Here is a 20411-nt window from a genome sequence, read left to right on the forward strand (position 1 = left end):
ACGTTTATCTTGGCTGTCGGTTTATCATATAGTGCTGCTATTGTATCAATTATAATCGTATGAAAATTGAATTTTGTTTATACAGAAAGGACCATCTCACTGGATCAAACACACTATTTTGTACTATTCTGGGGTGAAACCGTCAGTCTCTGGGGACTTTTCTCCCTTTAGCCTTTCAGCCATTGCTGACTGTAGCTCTTTTGTTATTTTGGAGTCAATCTATCATTTTGTTCTTTTGTGACCTTGGGCAGGTATATCATAGATAAAAAGCGTCTATCTGATGATTATCATTGGGTTGGGGTTGAGAGTATAGTGTTTTGTAGAAGTTTTCAAAACATTGTTGAATTTTCTCTTTATTGGTTTCTGTCTCATTTGTTGTGGGGTTTCTTAATTTGTGTAAAGTTCTCTCTGCTTGTTGCTCTCATAACTTATATGATAGAAGCTTCAATGATTTTACCCCACTCGCATAGTATTGCTGTTTCAAGAAAAAAAGTTCTTTTTTTGTGTTTCCTGTGTATTTATGTCCTCAATTTCATTTTTGATTATAATTTTGGATTTAGTCCTGTCCTCAAGGGTTTCTGAGTGTTCTTTCTGAAGTTTCTTTAACTTACTCTAAGTTCTTGAGTTTTTGTTGCCTAATTTTCTTTGTGGCTATTAATCACGGCCTTCAAAGCATCCCAGAGTTGCTATCATTATATTCCAAATACTATTTGATCTCCATCTTCAGTTTGTCTTTGATGATTGGGTGATCTCAAAATAATCTAGTCTATAAAGGTCTTTTTTGAAAGTAAAGAAATAGTCGATCCGAGAGTACACATTGTGGACAGCTGAGAAGTGTGTTTAGTCAAATAGTTGAATTTCCCTCTCTCCACATGTCCACAATTCCCATTTCTTGCATCAAGGTTTGAAATTTCTTACTATTGTTCTGTGCATCAGTTATGTCGTTTGAGGTTTTAGGTTTTGGGTTTAGTACATGCCGCATATTGAAATCCCTTGACTTTTTGTTGCCATTAATTCAAATAAATGTTTTTAGGCATGCCAATCGCTACCAGGAGGAAGTCTCATTAATGAGACTTGTCACTGTTCCCTCTATTCTGCCTGTAATTATAAAAAATCTACCTTCCTTATCCTTATAGTCAGAGATATGTTCATAATTTAATGCAATGGATATCAGAATCGCCACCCCTCCTTGTCTCCCCGAATCATGTGAAGAAAAAAAAAATTTTAAAACCCATTTTATTTTATTTTGCGTGAGTCGTCTAGGTGGGTTTCCTTCAAGAATGCTATGTGGATTTTATCCTTCTTTAGGTTTGACCATATTTTCCACCTCTTGATTGGATTGAGTACTCCATTTACTTTGTTTGACCATTTTTATAGATCTGTTTTGCTTCTAAGTCATTGGCCTCTATATTTCTTTCATTGGCCTGGTAAACTCCCCCCTCCCTGCAATAACCCACAGAGAGTAAACAAATAACCAATTGAATATAATACAAATCAACGTTAATTGTCTGTATGACTCCCAATGTGGAGGTCCAAGTGATTTACCCTGTTGCGCTAATATTAGGTCATTAAGACCTTTGTACATTTGGAGCCAATGAAGAGAAGCTACTACAGGAGAAAAGTGATCTCTTTTTTTTTTTTAAGTTCCTTTTTAATATTAGTGCAGCAGCATTCTGAATCAACTGGAAGGCTTTTCAGAGAATAGTTGGGATATACTGATAGTAATGAATTACAGTGGTCTAGTCTAGAGGTAAGAAATGATTCAAGTAGTTTTTCTGCATCCTCTTGAGACAGGATGTTTCTGATCTTTACAATATCGTGTAGGTGGAAGAAGGCTGTCTTAGAGAAGTGTTTCATATGAGGGACAAAGGACATTCATTAAATTATTCATCTTCTACTGATAATCTGTTTTTGGGTTGCAGGGGGTGCTAGAGCCAATCCCAGTTCGCATTGGGCAAGGGTGGGGATACACCCTGGACAGATCTTCAGTCCATTGCTGGGCATAGAGAGAGAGACAACCACTCACGCTCATACTCAGACATAGGTGCAATTTAGAGTCCACAATCAACCTAGGCATGCATGTTTTTGGACAGCGGGAGGAAAAGTGCCTGGAGGTAACCCACGCAAGCACGTGGGCCAGGTCAGGCTCAGGCCTGGGAACTTGTTGTGGGGCAGAAGTGCTAACCAATATGCCGCTGTGCTGCATAGGAAATGTCCTGATCAAATGTGACTCCAAGATTCCTAACAGTGGTACTGGAAGCCAAAGTAATAACAGCCAGAGTGTGGTTAGGTGATCAAATAATACTTCTCTGAGGTACGTAGGGCCAAGTACAATGACTTCAGTTTTTTTTTTTTTTTTTTACACATCAGCAGTAAAAAGTTGCAGGTCATCCAGGAAAGTCTGATTAGTTGATTTTAGTTTCATTCGGCAAGTATAACTGAATATCATCTGAACAATAGTGAAAGTTTATGCTGTGCTTCTGGATAATATTGCCCAGGGGAAGCATATATATATATAGGGTTAGCATATAAAAGGATTGGTCCAAGGGCACAACCCAGTGGAACTCCATGATTAACTAAAGTGAGTGAGGAAGAGTCATTGTTAACATGAAGGAAGCACTATCTGTCTGATACATATGATTTAAACCAACTTATTGTGGCTACTTTGATCCTAACTTCATGTTTCAACCTTTCTAATAAAATATTATGGTCAATGGTCAAAAGTAGGAATGCAGCGATTATAGATTTTGATTGTATGATTGTAGTCAGAGGAATAATCACGGTATCACAATTATTATACATTAATTAATTTCACAACACTAACTAATCCATAAAATCACATGAGCATTCTACAGAGATTTTAATTTATGTATTTATTTTACACACGGCACTGTAAGCAGCTGCATCTCTGATGTAACTTTGTTTTAGTTTTGTGCAGGTTGCTGCGAAAATATTGTACCAGCATAGTGTCCGATTTTTGGGAGAGAACAGAAAATCTTGGTATAGCGGAGCCTTTGGGATTAAATTAACCGCAACATAGATTGAGAATATACATGTGAATTAGTGGTTTACTTGCTGGTTTAGATGATGAGACTATAGAAACTAGTTCGGAGAGATTTAAAGGTGAAAAAGATTCCAAAAACAAAGCAGGTGTTACAGTTGATTGAGAAGATATGATCGTAATACTGCCAGTTGTAGGTAAAAGCTGTTGAATTTTTCTGATTTTTGTTAGTAAAAAGCCCATAAAGGCATTGCTGGTAAGAGCTTAAAGAATCAATGGTTCCCACTGAACTAAGGCACTGTCAGCCTGGCTGCAGTACTGAAGAGAAACCTGGGATTGTTCTTGTTTTCTTCCATCAATGCTGAATAGTATGAGCTTCTGGCAATGCAAAGAGCTTTTTTATTACATATGTTTTTAAGATTTCTTCCCAGGCTAAATTGAATTTATCTGACTTCAACTAGATTACTAGACTACCACTTCCTTTTGAACTTCTGTGACAATTACTTTAAGGCAAGAATTTGAAGGCCAAGGTGCCAGCCTACTCTATTTCATTATTTTCCTCTTCAGATTTGAAGACAGTGAGACTATAGTTCTATTCACGAGGTCCTCAATCTCTTTGGGGAGAAGTCCTTTATTGACTATACATGGCAGTTTAGCAAATGAATAGTCTGAATATTCTCCTTATGTTTGGCCACAGCATTTTTAGATAAACATCTGCTATAGCTGAATTTATTCCCAGATGCTTTGCAGCCATTTATAAATAACAAATTAATTCATTATAACTCTTACTTTTAAATAAGACATTGCAGCATCAGAAGACTCTTGCTTTAAGTAATTTTATGTTTTTTCCACTTTAAACAGGTGATAGCAAAAAGACTGTGTTGATGAAGTCCAGTGAATGCTCTACTGAAGTGGTCAACTTCCTAGCCAATAAAGCCTGTCAATGTTATGTGGCACTCTGTGATTGGGCCTCAGTAAAGGAGTGGCAGACCACCATCCACAGCCTCAAACAGAACTCCAGCGGTCCAGTCAGCATCAGTCTGATGACAGATTTCAACTACATCCAGGCTCTGAGCCGCTTTGAGGAGGGAGATCTTGCAGAGTGTGGGTCTCAGCTGGAGTTGCTTCCTGGAGAGGACTACAGCTCACTGTCCAGCACCAAGGAAAAGCTGGGTACGTGACTCTGCAAAACCTGTTTGAAACTTTTTTGAGAAAACAAGTGTCATGACATTCAGATTGTTTGTTGAATAAAACCCTGTCAATTTTTAATCTTTCTTTTTCAGATCTAAAGAGGCTTCTGCCCTCAATGAGTCCAGATCCAACTGAGCTGCAAAGAGCCCTTGAAGTACAGCTCCTTCGAAGTGCTGTTGGTGCCATGACAAAAGCCAATCAGCAGGACCAGAGGACCACAGCCAATCCAGAGTGAGTACAGCATTGGAGATGGACGCTAGTATCAGATCCTTAAGGATTTAGGGATACAGGTACAACAGGAGTTCATTGATAGCAGGGTTCTCCAGCTCCAGTCTTTTTTATTTATTTTTTATTTTATTTATTCATTTATTTATTTCAGGGTTAATGAAGTTTAGGAGAACAGCTCCTCATTGAAACATGACGGATTAATTTTCTTGGTGGCCAAAAAACTGATTTTTAATTTTCAAGTCAAGTCCATTCACACACAAAAGAGTTGCACTTCTTTCAGTTAATTATTTTGTTGTGACTTTTTAGTACACTGGTGCGCTGCCTGAAACAGACTGGACGCATCTGCTTGGGTCCTCTTCGCCTGTCTACCCTCACTCTGTCTGATGCCCTGCCCACCCTGCCCACCATGCAGGTACACTGCACTGCCACCCTGGAGAATACACTCACTGGACAAGAGGTATGTATACCATTCATTCAACATAGTTTGATGTTTGGATTTACAAGAAGTTTATCCAGCTTTATTTTTTGTTTACTGGTTTCAACAGCAGAGAAAAACAAATATAATAATAAAATAAATTCTAAAATATAGCACAACCAAACTTATGTCATTATCTGCTGAACACCAAAAGACTAACAAAATAGTTAATGGAGGTAACTGAGACCATGTTAGTCTCAAGTAAACAGCTGAAAACAGAGCAATAACTTCTGCTATATGTGTTATGCATTTTGTGTATGTTGTTTTTAGGACTGTGTGATTCCTCTCTCCAGTGAGGCTCTAAACTCTTGTAAACAGCAGGACATCCAGCCTTTCCTCCAGGCCCTCAGATACACAATGTTCCAGAGACAGCTCCTCCACAAGCTCAAAGGTAAATGGATAAAAGTTGGTGGAGAAGGCACACAGGCTGTACTAATTGCTACAATCAGGCCAGCTTTTTTGCAACCATTGCTAAAGGCCCGTCAGTGCGGGGCAGATATCATGACATGTACTGTGAATGGCATATTCCAGTCTGCATTTAAGGTGCAGCAGAGAAAAGTCACCAGCAATGTTGAGATTCTGTTAAATTACAAACAAGAAAAGCCATATAACAATTAACCACAAGCACCTGAAAGACCTAATATCTGTCCATGTGAAGCTCTGACATTTCCCCATCTCTCCTGTTGTCCAGGTTACTCTTCTGTAGACAGCCATCTGGTGGAACTCTGTTTGACAGCTGTAAAATTTGCCAGGAAAAAGGGCAACATTGGCCTGGCGTCCCACCTGCTTAGCCAGTGTAGCGATGGGACACAAGAAGACAAGGAGCAGGTTGAGTCTAACCCACCGTTTAGGTGTATCACTCTGGAGGGAACTCTTGGAGAAAAATGGGGACCAGAGCTCCAGATAGAAAAAGCAAAAGTGCTAAGGACTGCAGGTGAGGAGCAGAGACTTTCAAATAATCAAATTTGTGTGCTGATACTGTGGGAGTAAAACAGTTCTCATCAGTGATGTGTTGTGTTGAACCTGGTGGAGCTTTTATAATGAGCAAACAGAATGTAATGATGCAAAAAGTGATTCTAATTGATGATGTCAGAAAAGAGTTAAGATGTTACATCCTCTGACTTGTCTCTATCCTCAGGCCAGTCTGTGACAGCTATGGAGATGTTGAGCAGAGCTGCTCTGTCCTATTGCCGTGTGGGGAAGAATGAAGGTGCTGCCTGCCGCTCACTGCTAACTCTCTGCAAATGGCTGCTTGCTGACTGGAAAGACATGACACCTCTGCTCAAACAGGCATGCTCGCTTGTCAATAAGTTCTCTTGTCTCTTGTGTTAATATCATGCTTAATGACATTTTGGCCATTTTGTTTGTTGATAACAGTTAAAAAACTGACCAAAGCAAGATCTTTGTTATGTTTGTGTGTAGGTGGTAAAGACTTCAGGAACAGTAAGCTCTTCCAATACTGTCGGCAGCATGTCACCTTTGAGCCGGAATATTGCTGCTTTGCTGGAGCTGCCCCTCGAGTATCAGGGTGGCCCCCACATCATCGCTGAGACTTCTGGTAACAGTTACAACATTGGAGCCTTTCAGAAAAGGGAAACGACTACAAGTCATTTCTATGGTTTTCGTAACAAAGACAAATATTCCGATACATTTTGGAATTACTGGCTATAATAAGCCTAAGCAAAAAATAGAATGAAATATTGTGAATAGCTTATTCATCATCACTTACAAGTTAAAATTACTTCTCATTTTACAAAATAGCCTCCAGATTCATGTTATTTTCCAGCCAAAAGCTGAAGTAAAGTTATTTGATTGTTGTAATAATCCCTTTGTAGTGAGTGTTGGTGTCAGTGAGCCAGACTTCGTGTTGGGCCAACTCTACCAACTCTCCACCAGCCTAGCTCCAGAGGTGGCCAAGTCCTGGGCTGCCCTGGCCAGCTGGGCATACCGCTGGGGCAGAAAAGTGGTGGATAATGCCAGGTTTGTAGACCCAGTATGCAGTTGGCTCTCATAGTGGCACTCATTTAACCCCTTTGGATTCTGCAGATGGTGGTGCCTCATATTGTTTGTATTTCTTGGCCTGCATTCATTATATTTTCCTCCTCAGCCAAGGGGAGGGGTTGCCCCTTTTGCTTGGGGAAAAGAAAGAGATTGAGGAGCTGCTGCCAACAACCACCAGTGAAGAGGACAAGGAGACCATCTTCAGCATTTTGGGACAGGCCATATGTCGACCTACTGGGATACAGGTTTGTTTTGTTTTGGTTCTCTTGTTATTTTTTTTATTAATTAATTTATTTTTATTCAGGGTGACGATTTTATTTCTGATTTTAGTCTTGGGTCAAATCAGGTATATAAAGCAATAAGCACTGGGTAATTACTGGGTAAGACTCTTTAACCCTTCAAATATAAAGGAACAAGACAAAACCCAGTTTTTATATTTGTTATGATTTTTTTTTTTTTTTTTTTTTTTTCTCTCCCCTCCATATACTTGCGACACCGGTTTAAACAGCCTGAACGTGTCCGGAACGCAGTGCGTTGGTGCCTAGACAGATCATCACGACCACGGGCCCCCTGCCCATGCCTACACACGCAAATAGTCTGCGTGCAAAGGCACTCTTCCTATTACTCACAAAACGGGCAACACACAATCAAACACACACAATGTGATAGGACTTAGCACAGGCTGACCTGGCTCTGCCGTTCGGCTACTGCCCGCCGTAGTACTGCTACGGACAGTGTCAATTTCCCAGTATATCTATCTATTTATCTAGTAGGAGGCAGTGCCGTTCCACCACTACCAAGTGTCTCCAGTGAACTTGAGCTAGCAGTGTTAGCATCCTGCTGGTCATCTGAGCAGTGAGGTGTAGTACTACCACCGCTGTTAGGAGTACCATCATCTTGCCTTTGTTTTCTGGTGAAAAATGTTGAGATGGATGGTATTTGGATGGTATACACCAAAGCAGCATTTTTGGCTTCTTTTTCTTTCTTAAGTTTTTGTTTAGCTGATCCACTGAGTGTCCGCTTCTTCTCTCAATCAGTGGAAAATGTGGTCAACACTTAATCATGCATGAAAGAAAGTCAAATACTGTGAAACTGGATTCATTCTGAAAAATACAGTGATATAGGATTTTGGTCATACTGCCCAGCTCTAACTTGCACAACTGATATTCAGAATTTATATCAGTGAGTGATTATTTAAATGCATGCAGATCATTAAATAAGACCTTTCATTACAGCAAGAAGCAGTTTCTGAAATTGTAATACATGTTAAAATTCTTTTCAAAAGTCAGTTTTTGTTTTTATTTTATTTATTTTTTTTTTTTCGATATGCTTGTACTTTAACAACCGACAAATAGTGTTTCTTAATAAGTAACTTTCAAGTCACTTAAGGATACTTTAAAACTAAGGGTAAAAAATAGATATAAATATAAAAATAGAAATGAGAAATTACCAAAAAAGGCAATAACAAAAAACTCAAAACAAGGAAGGAATGACTAAACAGTTCAACAGAATATGCTATTTTAAAAAATATGTTTTAAAAGTGCAATATGTGTCAAAGGTTTGGTGGAAGGGAGTTCCAGAGGTGGAGGCAGAGTAAGGGTTTGTAAAATGTGGGCAATGAAGCCACCACGTCAATGAAGGCAGACAGGTGGCCAGAAGGAACTGCTGTAAGGTGAATTTAGAAGGAAGATCCAAGCATGTGGGAGGGTGTATTAATGTGAAGGACTTCCAAGAAGCATCAAGGAGAAAAGTTGTGTGTGGCTTTAAAAGAGAGAAGCAGAATCTTACAATCACTCTAGAAGCAGTGGAGTTAGACCTCTGAGACAAGATAGTATCAAGGCACAAATTTGGGGAAAGGTGCAGTAAAATTTCTGCAGCATTCCCGCTGTCACAGTGGTCTCCATTGTCCGTAAATGGAAGTGATTTGGAATCACCAGGACTCCTCCTAGAGTAGGCTGCCCAGCCAATCCAATTAATTGGGGTAGAAAGTTCTTCGTCAGATAGGTGACAAAGAACCCAATGGTCACTCTGACAGAGCTTCAACATTGCTCTGTCAAGCGAAGAGAACCCTCCAGAAGAACAGCCTTTTCTGCAGAACTCCACCAGTTAGCCTTCAATGGTAGAGTAGTCACATGGAAGCCACTTCTCAGTGAAGGGCACATGGCAGCCCACCTGGAGTCAGCCAAAATGCATCTGAAGGACTCCCAGACCATGATAAACAAAATTCCCAGTCTGATAAAACAAAGATTTGAACTCTTTGACTTGAATGCCAAGCATTATATCTGAAGGAAACAAGGCACTGCACATAACCTGGCCAGTACCATCTCTACAGTGAAGCATGATGGTGGCAGCATCATACTGGGAGTTAGTGTCAAGGGGAAAGATAAGTGCAGAATTTACAGACATCCTTAATGGTAACCTACTCCGGAGCACTCTGAACCAGAGACTGGGAGGAAGGTTTATCTTCCAACTGGACAATGACCCAATTTATTTATTTATTTATTTTTATTTAACCTTTATTTAACCAGGTCAGTCCCACTGAGATAAAGAGACCTCTTTTTCAGGGGAAGTCTGTCCAAGATAGCAGCAGGGTAAGGAGTTACAACATTAAAACAGACAATGCATCATAACATCATAACAAGGACAGAGAACAAAACATGGACATACAGTAAAATTCGAGCAAAACAGACAACATAATAAAATAGGCATGGGCAGTAAAAGATCATAAAATCATAAAAAGCAAGTGCAAATGAGATAAGTCTGCTTCCAGGTCCAAGTTTTTTTTTTTTTTTTTTAAACGGGTGTGACCATAATAATAAGTGACCGCAGATTTAGGCTGCTCTGGAGCAGGTTCCCGGCTGAGGGAGCCTAATACATAAAAGCCTGTTTACCAAGTTCGATGCGGACTTTAGAAATAGTTAACCTGTATGTGTCATTAGAACGAAGACTGTAGTTGCTATGGGTTCTGATAATATAACCACACAAGTATGTAGGGAGTAAACCCAGAATGGCCTTATAATTGAATAAATGCCAGCGAGTAAGCCTGTGTGTGGCTAGGGACGGCTACTCGACCCGGAAATATAAGGAGCAGTGATGTGTAGGAGCTTTGCAGCCTGTAACAAACCTCAGAGCACCATGTCACACAGTATCAAGGGATTGCAGACAGTGTACAGGGGCATGCATACACAACAAATCACCATAGTCAAGCACAGGGAGAAAGGTAGCAGCAACTAGTTTTTTTCCTTGCATCAAAGGAAAAATATGACTTCTTCCTAAAGAAGAAACCCAGCTTAATTTTCAGCTTTTCTCAATGTGGGTTTTAAAAGTTAGACGGTCATCAATTGAAATGCCCAAATACCTACAATGTGTAACCAACGCAATCTGGTTTCCCAGCAAAGAAAATATGATCACTGACCTTCTTGAGAGAACATTATAAGTTTTGTTTTAGAGACATTTAAAACAAGTTTCAGGTCAATCAGTTGGAATTCCACAAGTTTAATAGCAGGCTGCAAATAGCCAAAGTCTTGATTTAAAGTTGAACCACAGGATTATAAACCTGTATCTATTGGTTCTCTGTAAATCATTTTATAAAGAGTTTGGTCTAGACCTGTTCTATATGTAAAGTGCCTTGATGTAACTTTGTTAGGATTTGGTGCTATACAAATGATTTAATTTGATTTGTATCATCGGTTTTATATATAAAACAAAAAGAGGGGGTTTTTTTTAAAGGAATTTGGGACAACTCTTTCAATGTCCTTGACTGGCCCAACAAGAGTGACCTGAACACAATCAACCATCTCTGGAGAGATCTGAAAATGGCTGTGATATTGACAGAGCTTGAGAGATTCTGCAAAGAAGAATGGGGAAAAAGTGCCCAAAAATAAGTGTGCCTAGTTTGTAGCTTGAGGCTGTAATTGTTGCCAAAGGTGTTTCAGCAAAATATTGACTAAAGTTGTATACATGTTCCATCAAACTTTTTATAAATTTATTATTGTATTATTGGGGCATAGAATTTAAATAAAAAAAATTCTAATCCATTTTGGAATAATGCTGCAACATCAAAACAGTATGAAATGTGAAACAGCACTTTGCTTTTTCCAAATTTAGTAGAGATGGGCAAAATTGGTCGATATTTCTCTGAACTTTTGCATTATCACAATACACAAATTTTCTTTCTCAAAGGTTTCTTTCTCACTCCTTTTCATAAATTTTAACATGGTAGTTGAATAGCATGAGCAGTCATTTACAACTTTAAATTTTGAATTAGCTTTTCGTTTTTGTGCATACAGAGTTTAAGTATATACATATTTTTTATTGTAATATTTGATAATTTTCTTACATTTTAATTATAAATATCAACACGTGTGATATAAAACAAAACTGCAATTTTGCTGCATTGATCATTGTTATTTTATGTTGTAATTTTTTTGTTAGAACAGCTTGCTTAGTGACAGGAAATGTGGGGGATCACATGCAGCAAATGACAAAAATTGGAAATTGTCAATAGTGAGGGGAAAACTGTCACATATGCTTAAGGTTGATTTGGTGTCATTAAATAAAATGTATGTTTTATTTTTTGAATTTTAGAAAGTTGTCAGAATACCAAGATTTGATTTCCTGTTGAGTCAGTTAGGCGAATGGGAGCATGGAGTAAGGGTTTGTAAAAAGGTAGCACTGGGGGGTTTCATCTACATAGCAATGAAAACTATTGTTAAATTTATAGAGGTTGACACCAAGAAGAAGCAAGTAGGTGATGCATAGAAGGGGCTTTAGGAGATAACCTTGGTGAAAACCGGCAATGACTGAATTGTTGGGATTTTAAAGATTGGATTTGAATGGACTAATGTCTACCCAGAAACCCTGAGCTTTCAGTTTGGGTTGTTCACATATGTGTCATAATAAATGAATAAATTATGAATAAATGATTGCATTCCTCAGCAGACAGTTTATTTGTTTTTGTTTTAGTTTTTTTTCCAACAGCAGTTCACTTTTTATGAATGAGGGAGTTTGGCCTGTGTTCTAATTTAAGGAATTAGTTTGATAGACTTTCTGGTGTTACCTCAGTACAGATTTCTCTGACTTTACTGCTCTGTTGTGCATCAGGATGAGGACATGGCTCTACAGCAGGAAGATGATGAGGACGACATGGTTGATGTGATCTGGCGGCAGCTCACTACTTCATGTCCTTGGCTGGGTGAGGTGGGGCAGCCTGTCACAGATGGTCTGATTCAGGTTTGGAGACAGGTGGTAGATCGTATCTTTGGCCTCTATCGGGTCTCCTGCCAAGCCTACTTCACTTTTCTCAAGCTCAATGCAGGCCAGGTGAGACTGAAGGATTCATAACTGCACTGTGGGATCCTTGACAGGAGTAACGGCCGCTTTGTGTACAATCTGACACCTGTGCTTTTTGTGTGTTTCAGGTTCCAATAGATGAGGATGACCCTAAACTCCTGCTGTCCTGTCACAACAACAAACAGAGCAATGACAATGTGATTGTCATGGCAACGTTACGTCTCCTCCGTTTGCTGGTGAAGCATGCTGGTGAACTGAGGGAGGGGCTTGAGTTGGGCTTAGCATCGACCCCCACAGCCCCTTGGAGGGGTATGTCATGGTTTTCTCCTTTTCCAGACTTGAGACGGACAGAATTTAACTTAAAAACTGCTCAAATCATGCAGTGATTGACTAACTGTGGGAAGAGTGAGAGTAAAATGTTTTGCTTTTTTTTTTACCCAAACATTCTCACTCAAGCTTCACTTCTCAGTGAAACTTGATGAATGAAAGACTGTGATGTGTGCAGCTCTCTCTTTCTGGTCTCTGCGTCTTCACTCCACCTATATGCAATGTAAACATAGTTGATCGACAGATTTGTTTTTCCTAATTTTTACCACTGCCCTTCATTTGATACATGCATTTTCAGACCATTTTTGCTTTCATTCTTCCAACAGTAGGAGTGGTAGAGTGTCAGAAGAGACAGGGAGTGGATGACATTTAGCAAATGGCCACAGATTGGTGACCCTTAGCTTCAGTCAGGACTGAGGTTTGCCATAAAGTGCTTTTTCTGTGCTGATAATCTGTGTCCTCCTCAGGGATCATTCCTCAGCTGTTCTCACGTCTCAACCATCCAGAGGCATACATCCGACAGAGCATATGCAGCCTGCTGTGTCGAGTGGCACAGGACTCCCCACATCTCATCCTCTACCCAGCCATTGTGGGTTCACTCTCCCTGGGAGGGGAGGCTCATAATGCAGGTATTGCTGCGATACCGTTGACTTAGTCATGTACTGCTCCTTATAAGACTAATTAAATAATCAGAATAGCTCATGTATTTATCCATCCATCTTCACCCACTCAATTGGAGTTGGGAAGCAGGCGCTTTAGCAGGCAGCCCCTGACTTCCTTTTCACCAGCAAGCTCAACTAATTCTTAGTGGCGCTCCCAGGCCAGTGAAGGGATATAATCTCTCCATCTGGTCCTGGGTCTGCCCAATGTCTCCTCCCAGTTGGACGTCCCAAGAGCACTTCCTTAGGGAGATGCCCTGGTGGCATCCTTATCAGATGCCCAAACCACCTCAACTGGCTCCCTTCCACGCAAAGGAGCAGCAGCTCTACTCTTGAGTCTCCCGGATGACCAAGCTTCTCACCCTATCTAACCCACCCACCCTGTGGAGAAAACCCTTTTTAGCGGCTTGGATCCATGATTTTGTTTTTTCAGTCATGACCCCTTGCTCATGACAATAGGTGAGGTTAGGAAAGAAGATTGAACGGTAGATTGAGAGCTCAGCTCCTTTTTCTCAGCGATGCAGCACCACACCGGCTGCCCTGACTCTCCAGTCAGTGAGTGAGTTCCCTCACTTGTGAACAAGACCCCGAGAAACTCCTTCACTTGGGGCAAGGTCTCATTCCCCACCTGGAGTAGCAATCCATCAGTTTCTTCATGAAGCCCATGGCCTCAAATTTAGAGGTGCTGATCCTTATTCCTGCCCCTTCACACTCAGCTGCAAACCAATCCAGTGAGCACTGTATCTCTAAGGCTAATGGCACCAAGAGGACCGCATCATTTGCAAAAAGCAACCATGCAGTCCTCTAGCTACCAGCCTGCAGCCCGTCTTCACCACTGCTGTGCCATGAAATCCTGTCCAAGGCCAACACAGACCGGAAACAAGTCAGACTTTCTGCCAAGTAGCCGCACAGAGCTCTCGTTTTGGGCATATAAGGATCAGATGGTGACTCCGTCACTCAATATTCCCACAGAACATCCCTGGGAACCTGGTCATACACCTTCTCCATATCCACAAAACACATGTGGACTGGTAGATTATATTCCCTGGCCCCATCCAAGATCCCTGCAAGCATCTCATATTTATTTTGTGGTAATTAATTTTTATCTTTATTCTGCAGTGGCAGTGCACTGACTGACTGAATAAGGAAATAATTAATTGATTGATGTGTTCAAAGGGAGCAAATTGCCATCTGCACTGCCCACCTTCCTGGGCAGCATGCAGGGAGAGGGCCTGGGTGGAGAGGAAGAGGAGCAGCCAGGGAGTGGAGGACAAGAAGGGGATGCAGAAGACCTGTCAACATTTTGCTCCAGTCAAGACCAGGCCATGATGCAAGACTGTTACAGCAAGATTGTAGAGAAGCTGTCTTTGGCCAACCCCACCATGGTGCTACAGGTACGATATGTGTGTGATGCACAGCAACACACTTTTCCGAAATGACTCTTCATCAAAATAGAGAAGATAATATTTTGCTGTTGCATGTATCACACTCTCATTACGGGAGCTGGTAACAGTCCTGTGTACTGAACAGGTCCAGCAGCTTGTGGGGGAGCTTCGCAGAGTTACCTTACTGTGGGATGAGCTGTGGTTGGGCGTTTTGCAACAGCAGCACATGTATGTGCTGCGGAGGATCCAACAGTTGGAGGACGAGGTCAAAAGGGTTCAAAACAACAACACACTACGCAGGTGAGGTTCTCCAACATATCTTGAACAGGCCTCCAACCTGTTTCAACCTTCATTAACAGGGTTGATCCTTCTTTCACTTTTTTTAGCGCTTTTTATATTGCACACCTAATGACCGGTGAATGTAGATCAGCCATACCTTATTTTGCATGCATTTTGACATTTAAGTATGCTAGTATGATTTGTTATACTTTTAAGGTGTGCAACAAGCTACACAATGTCCTGAAGGTTTCGTGGGTAGTGTTTTCCAACATTTCTAGCCTCTTATGGGGGGAGGGGTTCTTAACTTGAAAAGAAAATGCTTAAAAGTAAATTAATAAATAATTAAATCAAATGGCCACTGCGGCACCTCTTGAATGAATCTTTTACAGGGCACTCTCCAGATATCTCTAACACAAAGAGACAGAGACAACCAACCACTCACACTTCTACGACCTATGGACAATTTAGAGTCACCAGTTAATCTCCTCAAACAGTGAAATGTTCACACAGACAATAAATAAATAAAAGATAAGAAAAAAGGAAAAACAAATAGATGAATGAATAAAATATACAGCAATAACAGAGTAATTCAGTAAAATAGGATACATTGGATAAATTAATTAAATAAAATAGAACAAAATATAATACAGGCTTGTTATATAACAGTCAGTGTTGTCTGTTTCGTTGGTCAAGAGGGACATAAATGAGTCCCAATTACCAACAAACTCTGTCAGTTTACCTTAACGATGTATGTATGTGCAGAAGGTTTTGGTCTGCACACACAAGTCCTCACAGAAACTGATGTGCGATGTGTCAGTCAGTTCATTGACAAAGACGCTCCAATCAGTGCTCTCAAAACAGGCCTGTAACTCCAGCTTTGACTTTGGACTCATCTCTTCACTGTCTACACTGCAGCCTTTGTAGATTTTAACTTCTGCCTGTAGGTTGGGATGAGATGGACCATGCAATGGTCGGAGAGCCCCAACGCAGCATAGGAAACAGTGTAGCAGTGGTCCCAAGTGTTAGTGTCTTAATGTGCTGCCTGTACTTGGGGAGTTCTTGGCTGAGGTTCGCTCTGTTAAAATCCCCCAGTATGATGAGCAGGGAGTATGGATGTATTTTTCTCCACATCTGTTACCTGTAGGGGTGCAATTGTTTAAAAAAACTCACGGATCGTTTCATGGATCACAGATCAGATAATTTTTCAGATCAGCAAAAAAAAAAAAAGTAAACAATTATTGTCACATGGCTCTCTGTTCTCCTGGATGTCCACCCGTCTGTTGTGAGCAAAACAGAGGATGCTCGGGATAGTTCATCCACAATTTTTGTCTTTTCCTGCTCATAAAGACTTATGAGATCTTTTTGCTGAAGTGGGTGCGCAATGGGATGTTGAAGTTAGTGTGATGTTGGAACAACGTTGTGTCCCAACATTTGATAATTGGATTATGATATGGATTTGAAAATTGGGTTTACGTTAAAAACCTAACGTTGGCTTGACGTGTAATTATAGTAAGGTAACATTGACTAAATGTTGAATTGTGGTTGGTTGCCAGCACTACATAATTTAGTGCCACGGGCTATAAGCACAGGGGCCACTACTTCTACACAGTAGAAGTAAGTGGCCTCTGTGCATAGCACGAGGCACTACTTAATCTTCTCCATACTTATTAGTTATCTTATGTCGTCTGATGTTGCAACCCATATTCAACCAAGGACCGATGTTAATGCAACGTCCCTGTGTCAGCTGGGAATGCTCCGACAATCCATCAAGTGGAGCGGCTTCATCGCTTACCAAAGTTGCACTAAAACATTTTGACAGATTTTTGATCAGTGTACCTCATACAATTGGTTAAAGGTCAGAAAGCACAACAAGAACTCATATATAAGACGCACCGGATTGTAAGGCGCACTGCTGATTTTTTTTTTTTTTTTTTTTTTTTAAGAAAAGGCTTTTAAGTGCGACTAATAGTGCGAAAAAAATGGTACATAATTTTTTTTTTTTATATATATATAAACCATGTAGCACTTATCTGCTTCCATAAATTTAGGTTCACACATCCCAAGTTCGTACATATGCATTCCCGGTGCCACCTAAAGGCCTAACTTTGAAGACATGTATATTACATGACAAAAATCCACTGTTATTACAAAGTTTGACCCGCTGAAATTCTGAATGCAAGAGTGTTGTGCAGCACATCTCAAGTGTGCAAAGTTGGCACGGGGTGCTTTGAGTAGCCTAAATAAAGTTTACATTTTTGACCTTTATTGCTGGCAAACACAGAAAACCTGTTGAAAACAACAAAATAAGAAAATAGATAAATAAAAGTACATATAAAGATTGATGAAAAATGTAAAAGCAGGCCTACTGGGTGTGTGTGGTTGTGAACGATGGCTATACTAGGGACCTCATTTACAGAACAATGGTGAGAAGTAGGGCTGTTGAGACGTGAGTTCGGATATTAGTTCCAGACTAATACAGCCATTTGGGCTGTGTGGGTAGAAAAGCCAAATGGCTGGGCTGTGGTAGTTGTAGTATTAAATGCCACGGCAATGAGTGGTTGTTGAGCAGCCTTCGTTTTCACTCCTGTCAGTGAAACACCAGGGTGATGTTGCTTCAAATGTGTGCCCATACCCGATGTGTTTCCACTGTCCGCTTTCTTGTGCCACAGTGCCTACACACCGTCTCGGTTTTATCCACTGACCTCTTTCCATCATCACATTTGACAGGGAAGCCAAAATGCTTCCATACAGGGGATTTAAATGATGCGGGGGGTTCAAGCACCTCTGTTCCACTTAACTAGTGTGTGGATTGAACATGTGCCCTATACACTACTTCTTTTTTTTTTCTTTCCATAAACCAGTCTGCAGATCACGTGCGTGCCGAACCGTAGATGTTGATCCAAACGGATCACTTATCAGTGGTGATCCGTTGCACCACTAGTTACCTAGTCAGTCAGGTTAGTCTGACCTGAAACTTAAACTAGTTGGCTATTCAAAATATATTGTGTTATGTCTTTTACTTTGCCACAAACCTGTACATCATCCAATTTTGTGTTCAGACTTTCTCGTTGGCAGGCTTGTCACCTAGCTCATATTGCTCCCCAAACATTCAGTACACATTTGTGTTGAACCACATACATCTGCATCACCACTATCTACCACTATACAGCAGTGCTCTTTGCTTTACAGTTGCCATGTCAGTGAGCCTCTGGATTGTCATAATTTCCCAACAAGTGAAGTTTTTTGTTTTGCTGCAGGGATGAGAAAATTGCCATTATGCGTGAGAAGCACTCAGCTCTGATGCGTCCTGTGGTTTTTGCCCTGGATCACGTCTGCAGCATCACTGCAGCTCCAGCAGAGACACCACATGAGACCTGGTTCCAGCAAACTTATGGGGACGCCATCACTACAGCCCTGGAGCGCCTGAGAAACCCTGCTAATCCTGCCAATCCCGCCAGCAGCTGGCTGCCCTTCAAACAAGTGCGTATGCCAGTGCATGTGCGCATGTGTGTTATATAATAAGTGGGTCATTATTTTTATATATATATATATATATATATATATATATATTCACAAACCTGCAATCACAATGCTGTTCACATGAAAAAGACATTTTGCAGATTTGACCCATTGATCTATGTCTCTTGGGTTTGTTCTAGATCATGATAAGCCTACAGCAGCGCGCTCAGAAGCGAGCCAGCTACCTTCTCCAACTGGATGAGATTAGTCCTCGTCTGGTGTCTATGAATACCACAGAGATGGCCCTGCCAGGAGAGGTGTCTGCCTCAGACGCTGTGACAATACAGAGTGTTGGCAACACAATAACTATCTTGCCCACCAAGACCAAGCCCAAGAAGCTCTTCTTCTTGGGCTCAGATGGACGCAACTACCCATACCTTTTTAAAGGTTGGTGTGCAGCTTGGAGGGGATTCATTAAACAGTCCAGTGTGTTTTTTTGTTTTTTTTTTTAGTCATAATTGAAGAAAAGTTAATGGGTTTCAATGGGGTTTAGTGTGTGCTATTCAGGGATCTGTCATCACACATGTAGTTAGTTTCTATATACACATCCCTTTCTCAGCAGTGATCAAAATTTTATTATCTATCTCAGGTCTGGAGGACTTGCATTTGGATGAACGCATTATGCAGTTCCTGTCGATTGTTAACACAATGTTCACCAAGATCAACCAACAGGAACAGCCACACTTCCATGCCCGCCACTATTCTGTCACCCCCCTGGGAACACGGTCAGGACTTATTCAGTGGGTGGATGGAGCTACACCGCTCTTTGGCCTGTACAAGCGTTGGCAGCAGAGAGAGGCTGTGCTGCAAGCTCAAAAGGTTGCATTCTCCACTGTACTATTCTCCAGTTGAAAGAGACTTAGACCTGATCAGTTGAATATAAAAAACTTTTTGTTTTTTCTTTTTCTTCTTCTACTAGGCCCAAGATTCATTCCAACAGCAGCCAGTGCCTCCTGTTCCCCGCCCCAGTGAGCTCTACTACAGCCGCATCGGACCAGCCCTGAAGGCAGTGGGGCTCAGTCTGGATGTGACACGACGAGACTGGCCCCTGAGTGTCATGAAAGAGGTGCTGAAAGAGTTAATGGAAGCCACGCCCTCCAACCTACTGGCCAAGGAGTTGTGGTGCTCCTGCACAACACCCAGCGAGTGGTGGAGGGTCACCCAGGTAACCATGCTGTTGTGAATTTGAGAGGATTGGAGCATTTTCGTTATGATACATTCACACAACAGAACTTCTCATTACCATAGTTACGCAAATGTTTGCTCTTTGAACAAGTGGGGATTTTCAAGCCCCACTTGACACTGTCGCCCCAATTTATTGAACTGCGACTGTGAATCCTAGACCAAGATAGCGCTCATATTTTCTTTTCAGTTGGGTTTTTGGTTGACTTGGTCTTGGACCTGTCTGTCTTGTGTGTATGTGATGGTGCTGGCTCTTTTATGGTCCGCGTCACAAATTTATCCATGTTGTTTACCTTGTTGTTTCGCTGCAATTATCCTCCAGACGTCAATCATTTTTTTTGCACTTTAGTTCCAAGTTACATTTTTCTCCCGATCTCCTAATGCTCATTAATCATTTAAGCCATTAATTATTACTTTGTTTGTATTAGGGTGTTTTGTCTGGCTTGAATTACCTTTATTACCTTTAATTACCTTATTATAAAGAAAAGCATTGACAGTAAGATCGGCATGAAATTGAAAATTTCCTCCCGTTTGTCGCGCCCTACCTGTCATGTCTCTGTTCCCCACCAGTGGGTGGCGCCCCACACTTTGAGAAGCACTGATCTAAGTCTAGGTCTCTGACAGGATGTTACCGACATGCCCCTTTCTGTTGCAGTCCTATGCCAGGTCCACGGCTGTCATGTCCATGGTGGGATACATTATTGGTCTTGGCGACCGTCACCTTGACAATGTGTTGATTGATATGACCACTGGAGAGGTGGTACACATTGACTACAACGTCTGCTTTGAAAAAGGTCAGATTGCTAAAGTGATATTAAAAACCTCTTGTAGCTATAACGTGTCTGAACTCCCCTGCTTATCAGAGTAATGAA

General features: G+C 41.0%; 1 protein-coding gene across 2 annotated transcripts in view; it reads left to right on the plus strand.

The window, feature by feature from the left end:
• The window catches only part of smg1 (SMG1 nonsense mediated mRNA decay associated PI3K related kinase), a 61587-nt gene that overhangs the window by 27296 nt on the left and 13880 nt on the right, over positions 1–20411 (plus strand). For both annotated transcript variants that reach the window (XM_029507649.1, XM_029507651.1), the window contains exons 25-43: positions 3863–4174; positions 4285–4423; positions 4727–4877; positions 5166–5286; positions 5587–5829; positions 6034–6185; positions 6318–6453; positions 6731–6875; positions 7003–7141; positions 12000–12218; positions 12317–12497; positions 12983–13144; positions 14351–14568; positions 14705–14859; positions 18096–18318; positions 18498–18744; positions 18947–19176; positions 19277–19522; positions 20195–20333. In XM_029507649.1, the coding sequence (XP_029363509.1) occupies positions 3863–4174; positions 4285–4423; positions 4727–4877; positions 5166–5286; positions 5587–5829; positions 6034–6185; positions 6318–6453; positions 6731–6875; positions 7003–7141; positions 12000–12218; positions 12317–12497; positions 12983–13144; positions 14351–14568; positions 14705–14859; positions 18096–18318; positions 18498–18744; positions 18947–19176; positions 19277–19522; positions 20195–20333 (3558 nt within the window). The remainder of the gene's footprint in view (positions 1–3862; positions 4175–4284; positions 4424–4726; positions 4878–5165; positions 5287–5586; positions 5830–6033; positions 6186–6317; positions 6454–6730; positions 6876–7002; positions 7142–11999; positions 12219–12316; positions 12498–12982; positions 13145–14350; positions 14569–14704; positions 14860–18095; positions 18319–18497; positions 18745–18946; positions 19177–19276; positions 19523–20194; positions 20334–20411) is intronic.

The sequence above is a fragment of the Echeneis naucrates genome, chromosome 8 (assembly GCF_900963305.1).
Source record: "Echeneis naucrates chromosome 8, fEcheNa1.1, whole genome shotgun sequence".
Classification (NCBI taxonomy): domain Eukaryota; kingdom Metazoa; phylum Chordata; class Actinopteri; order Carangiformes; family Echeneidae; genus Echeneis; species Echeneis naucrates.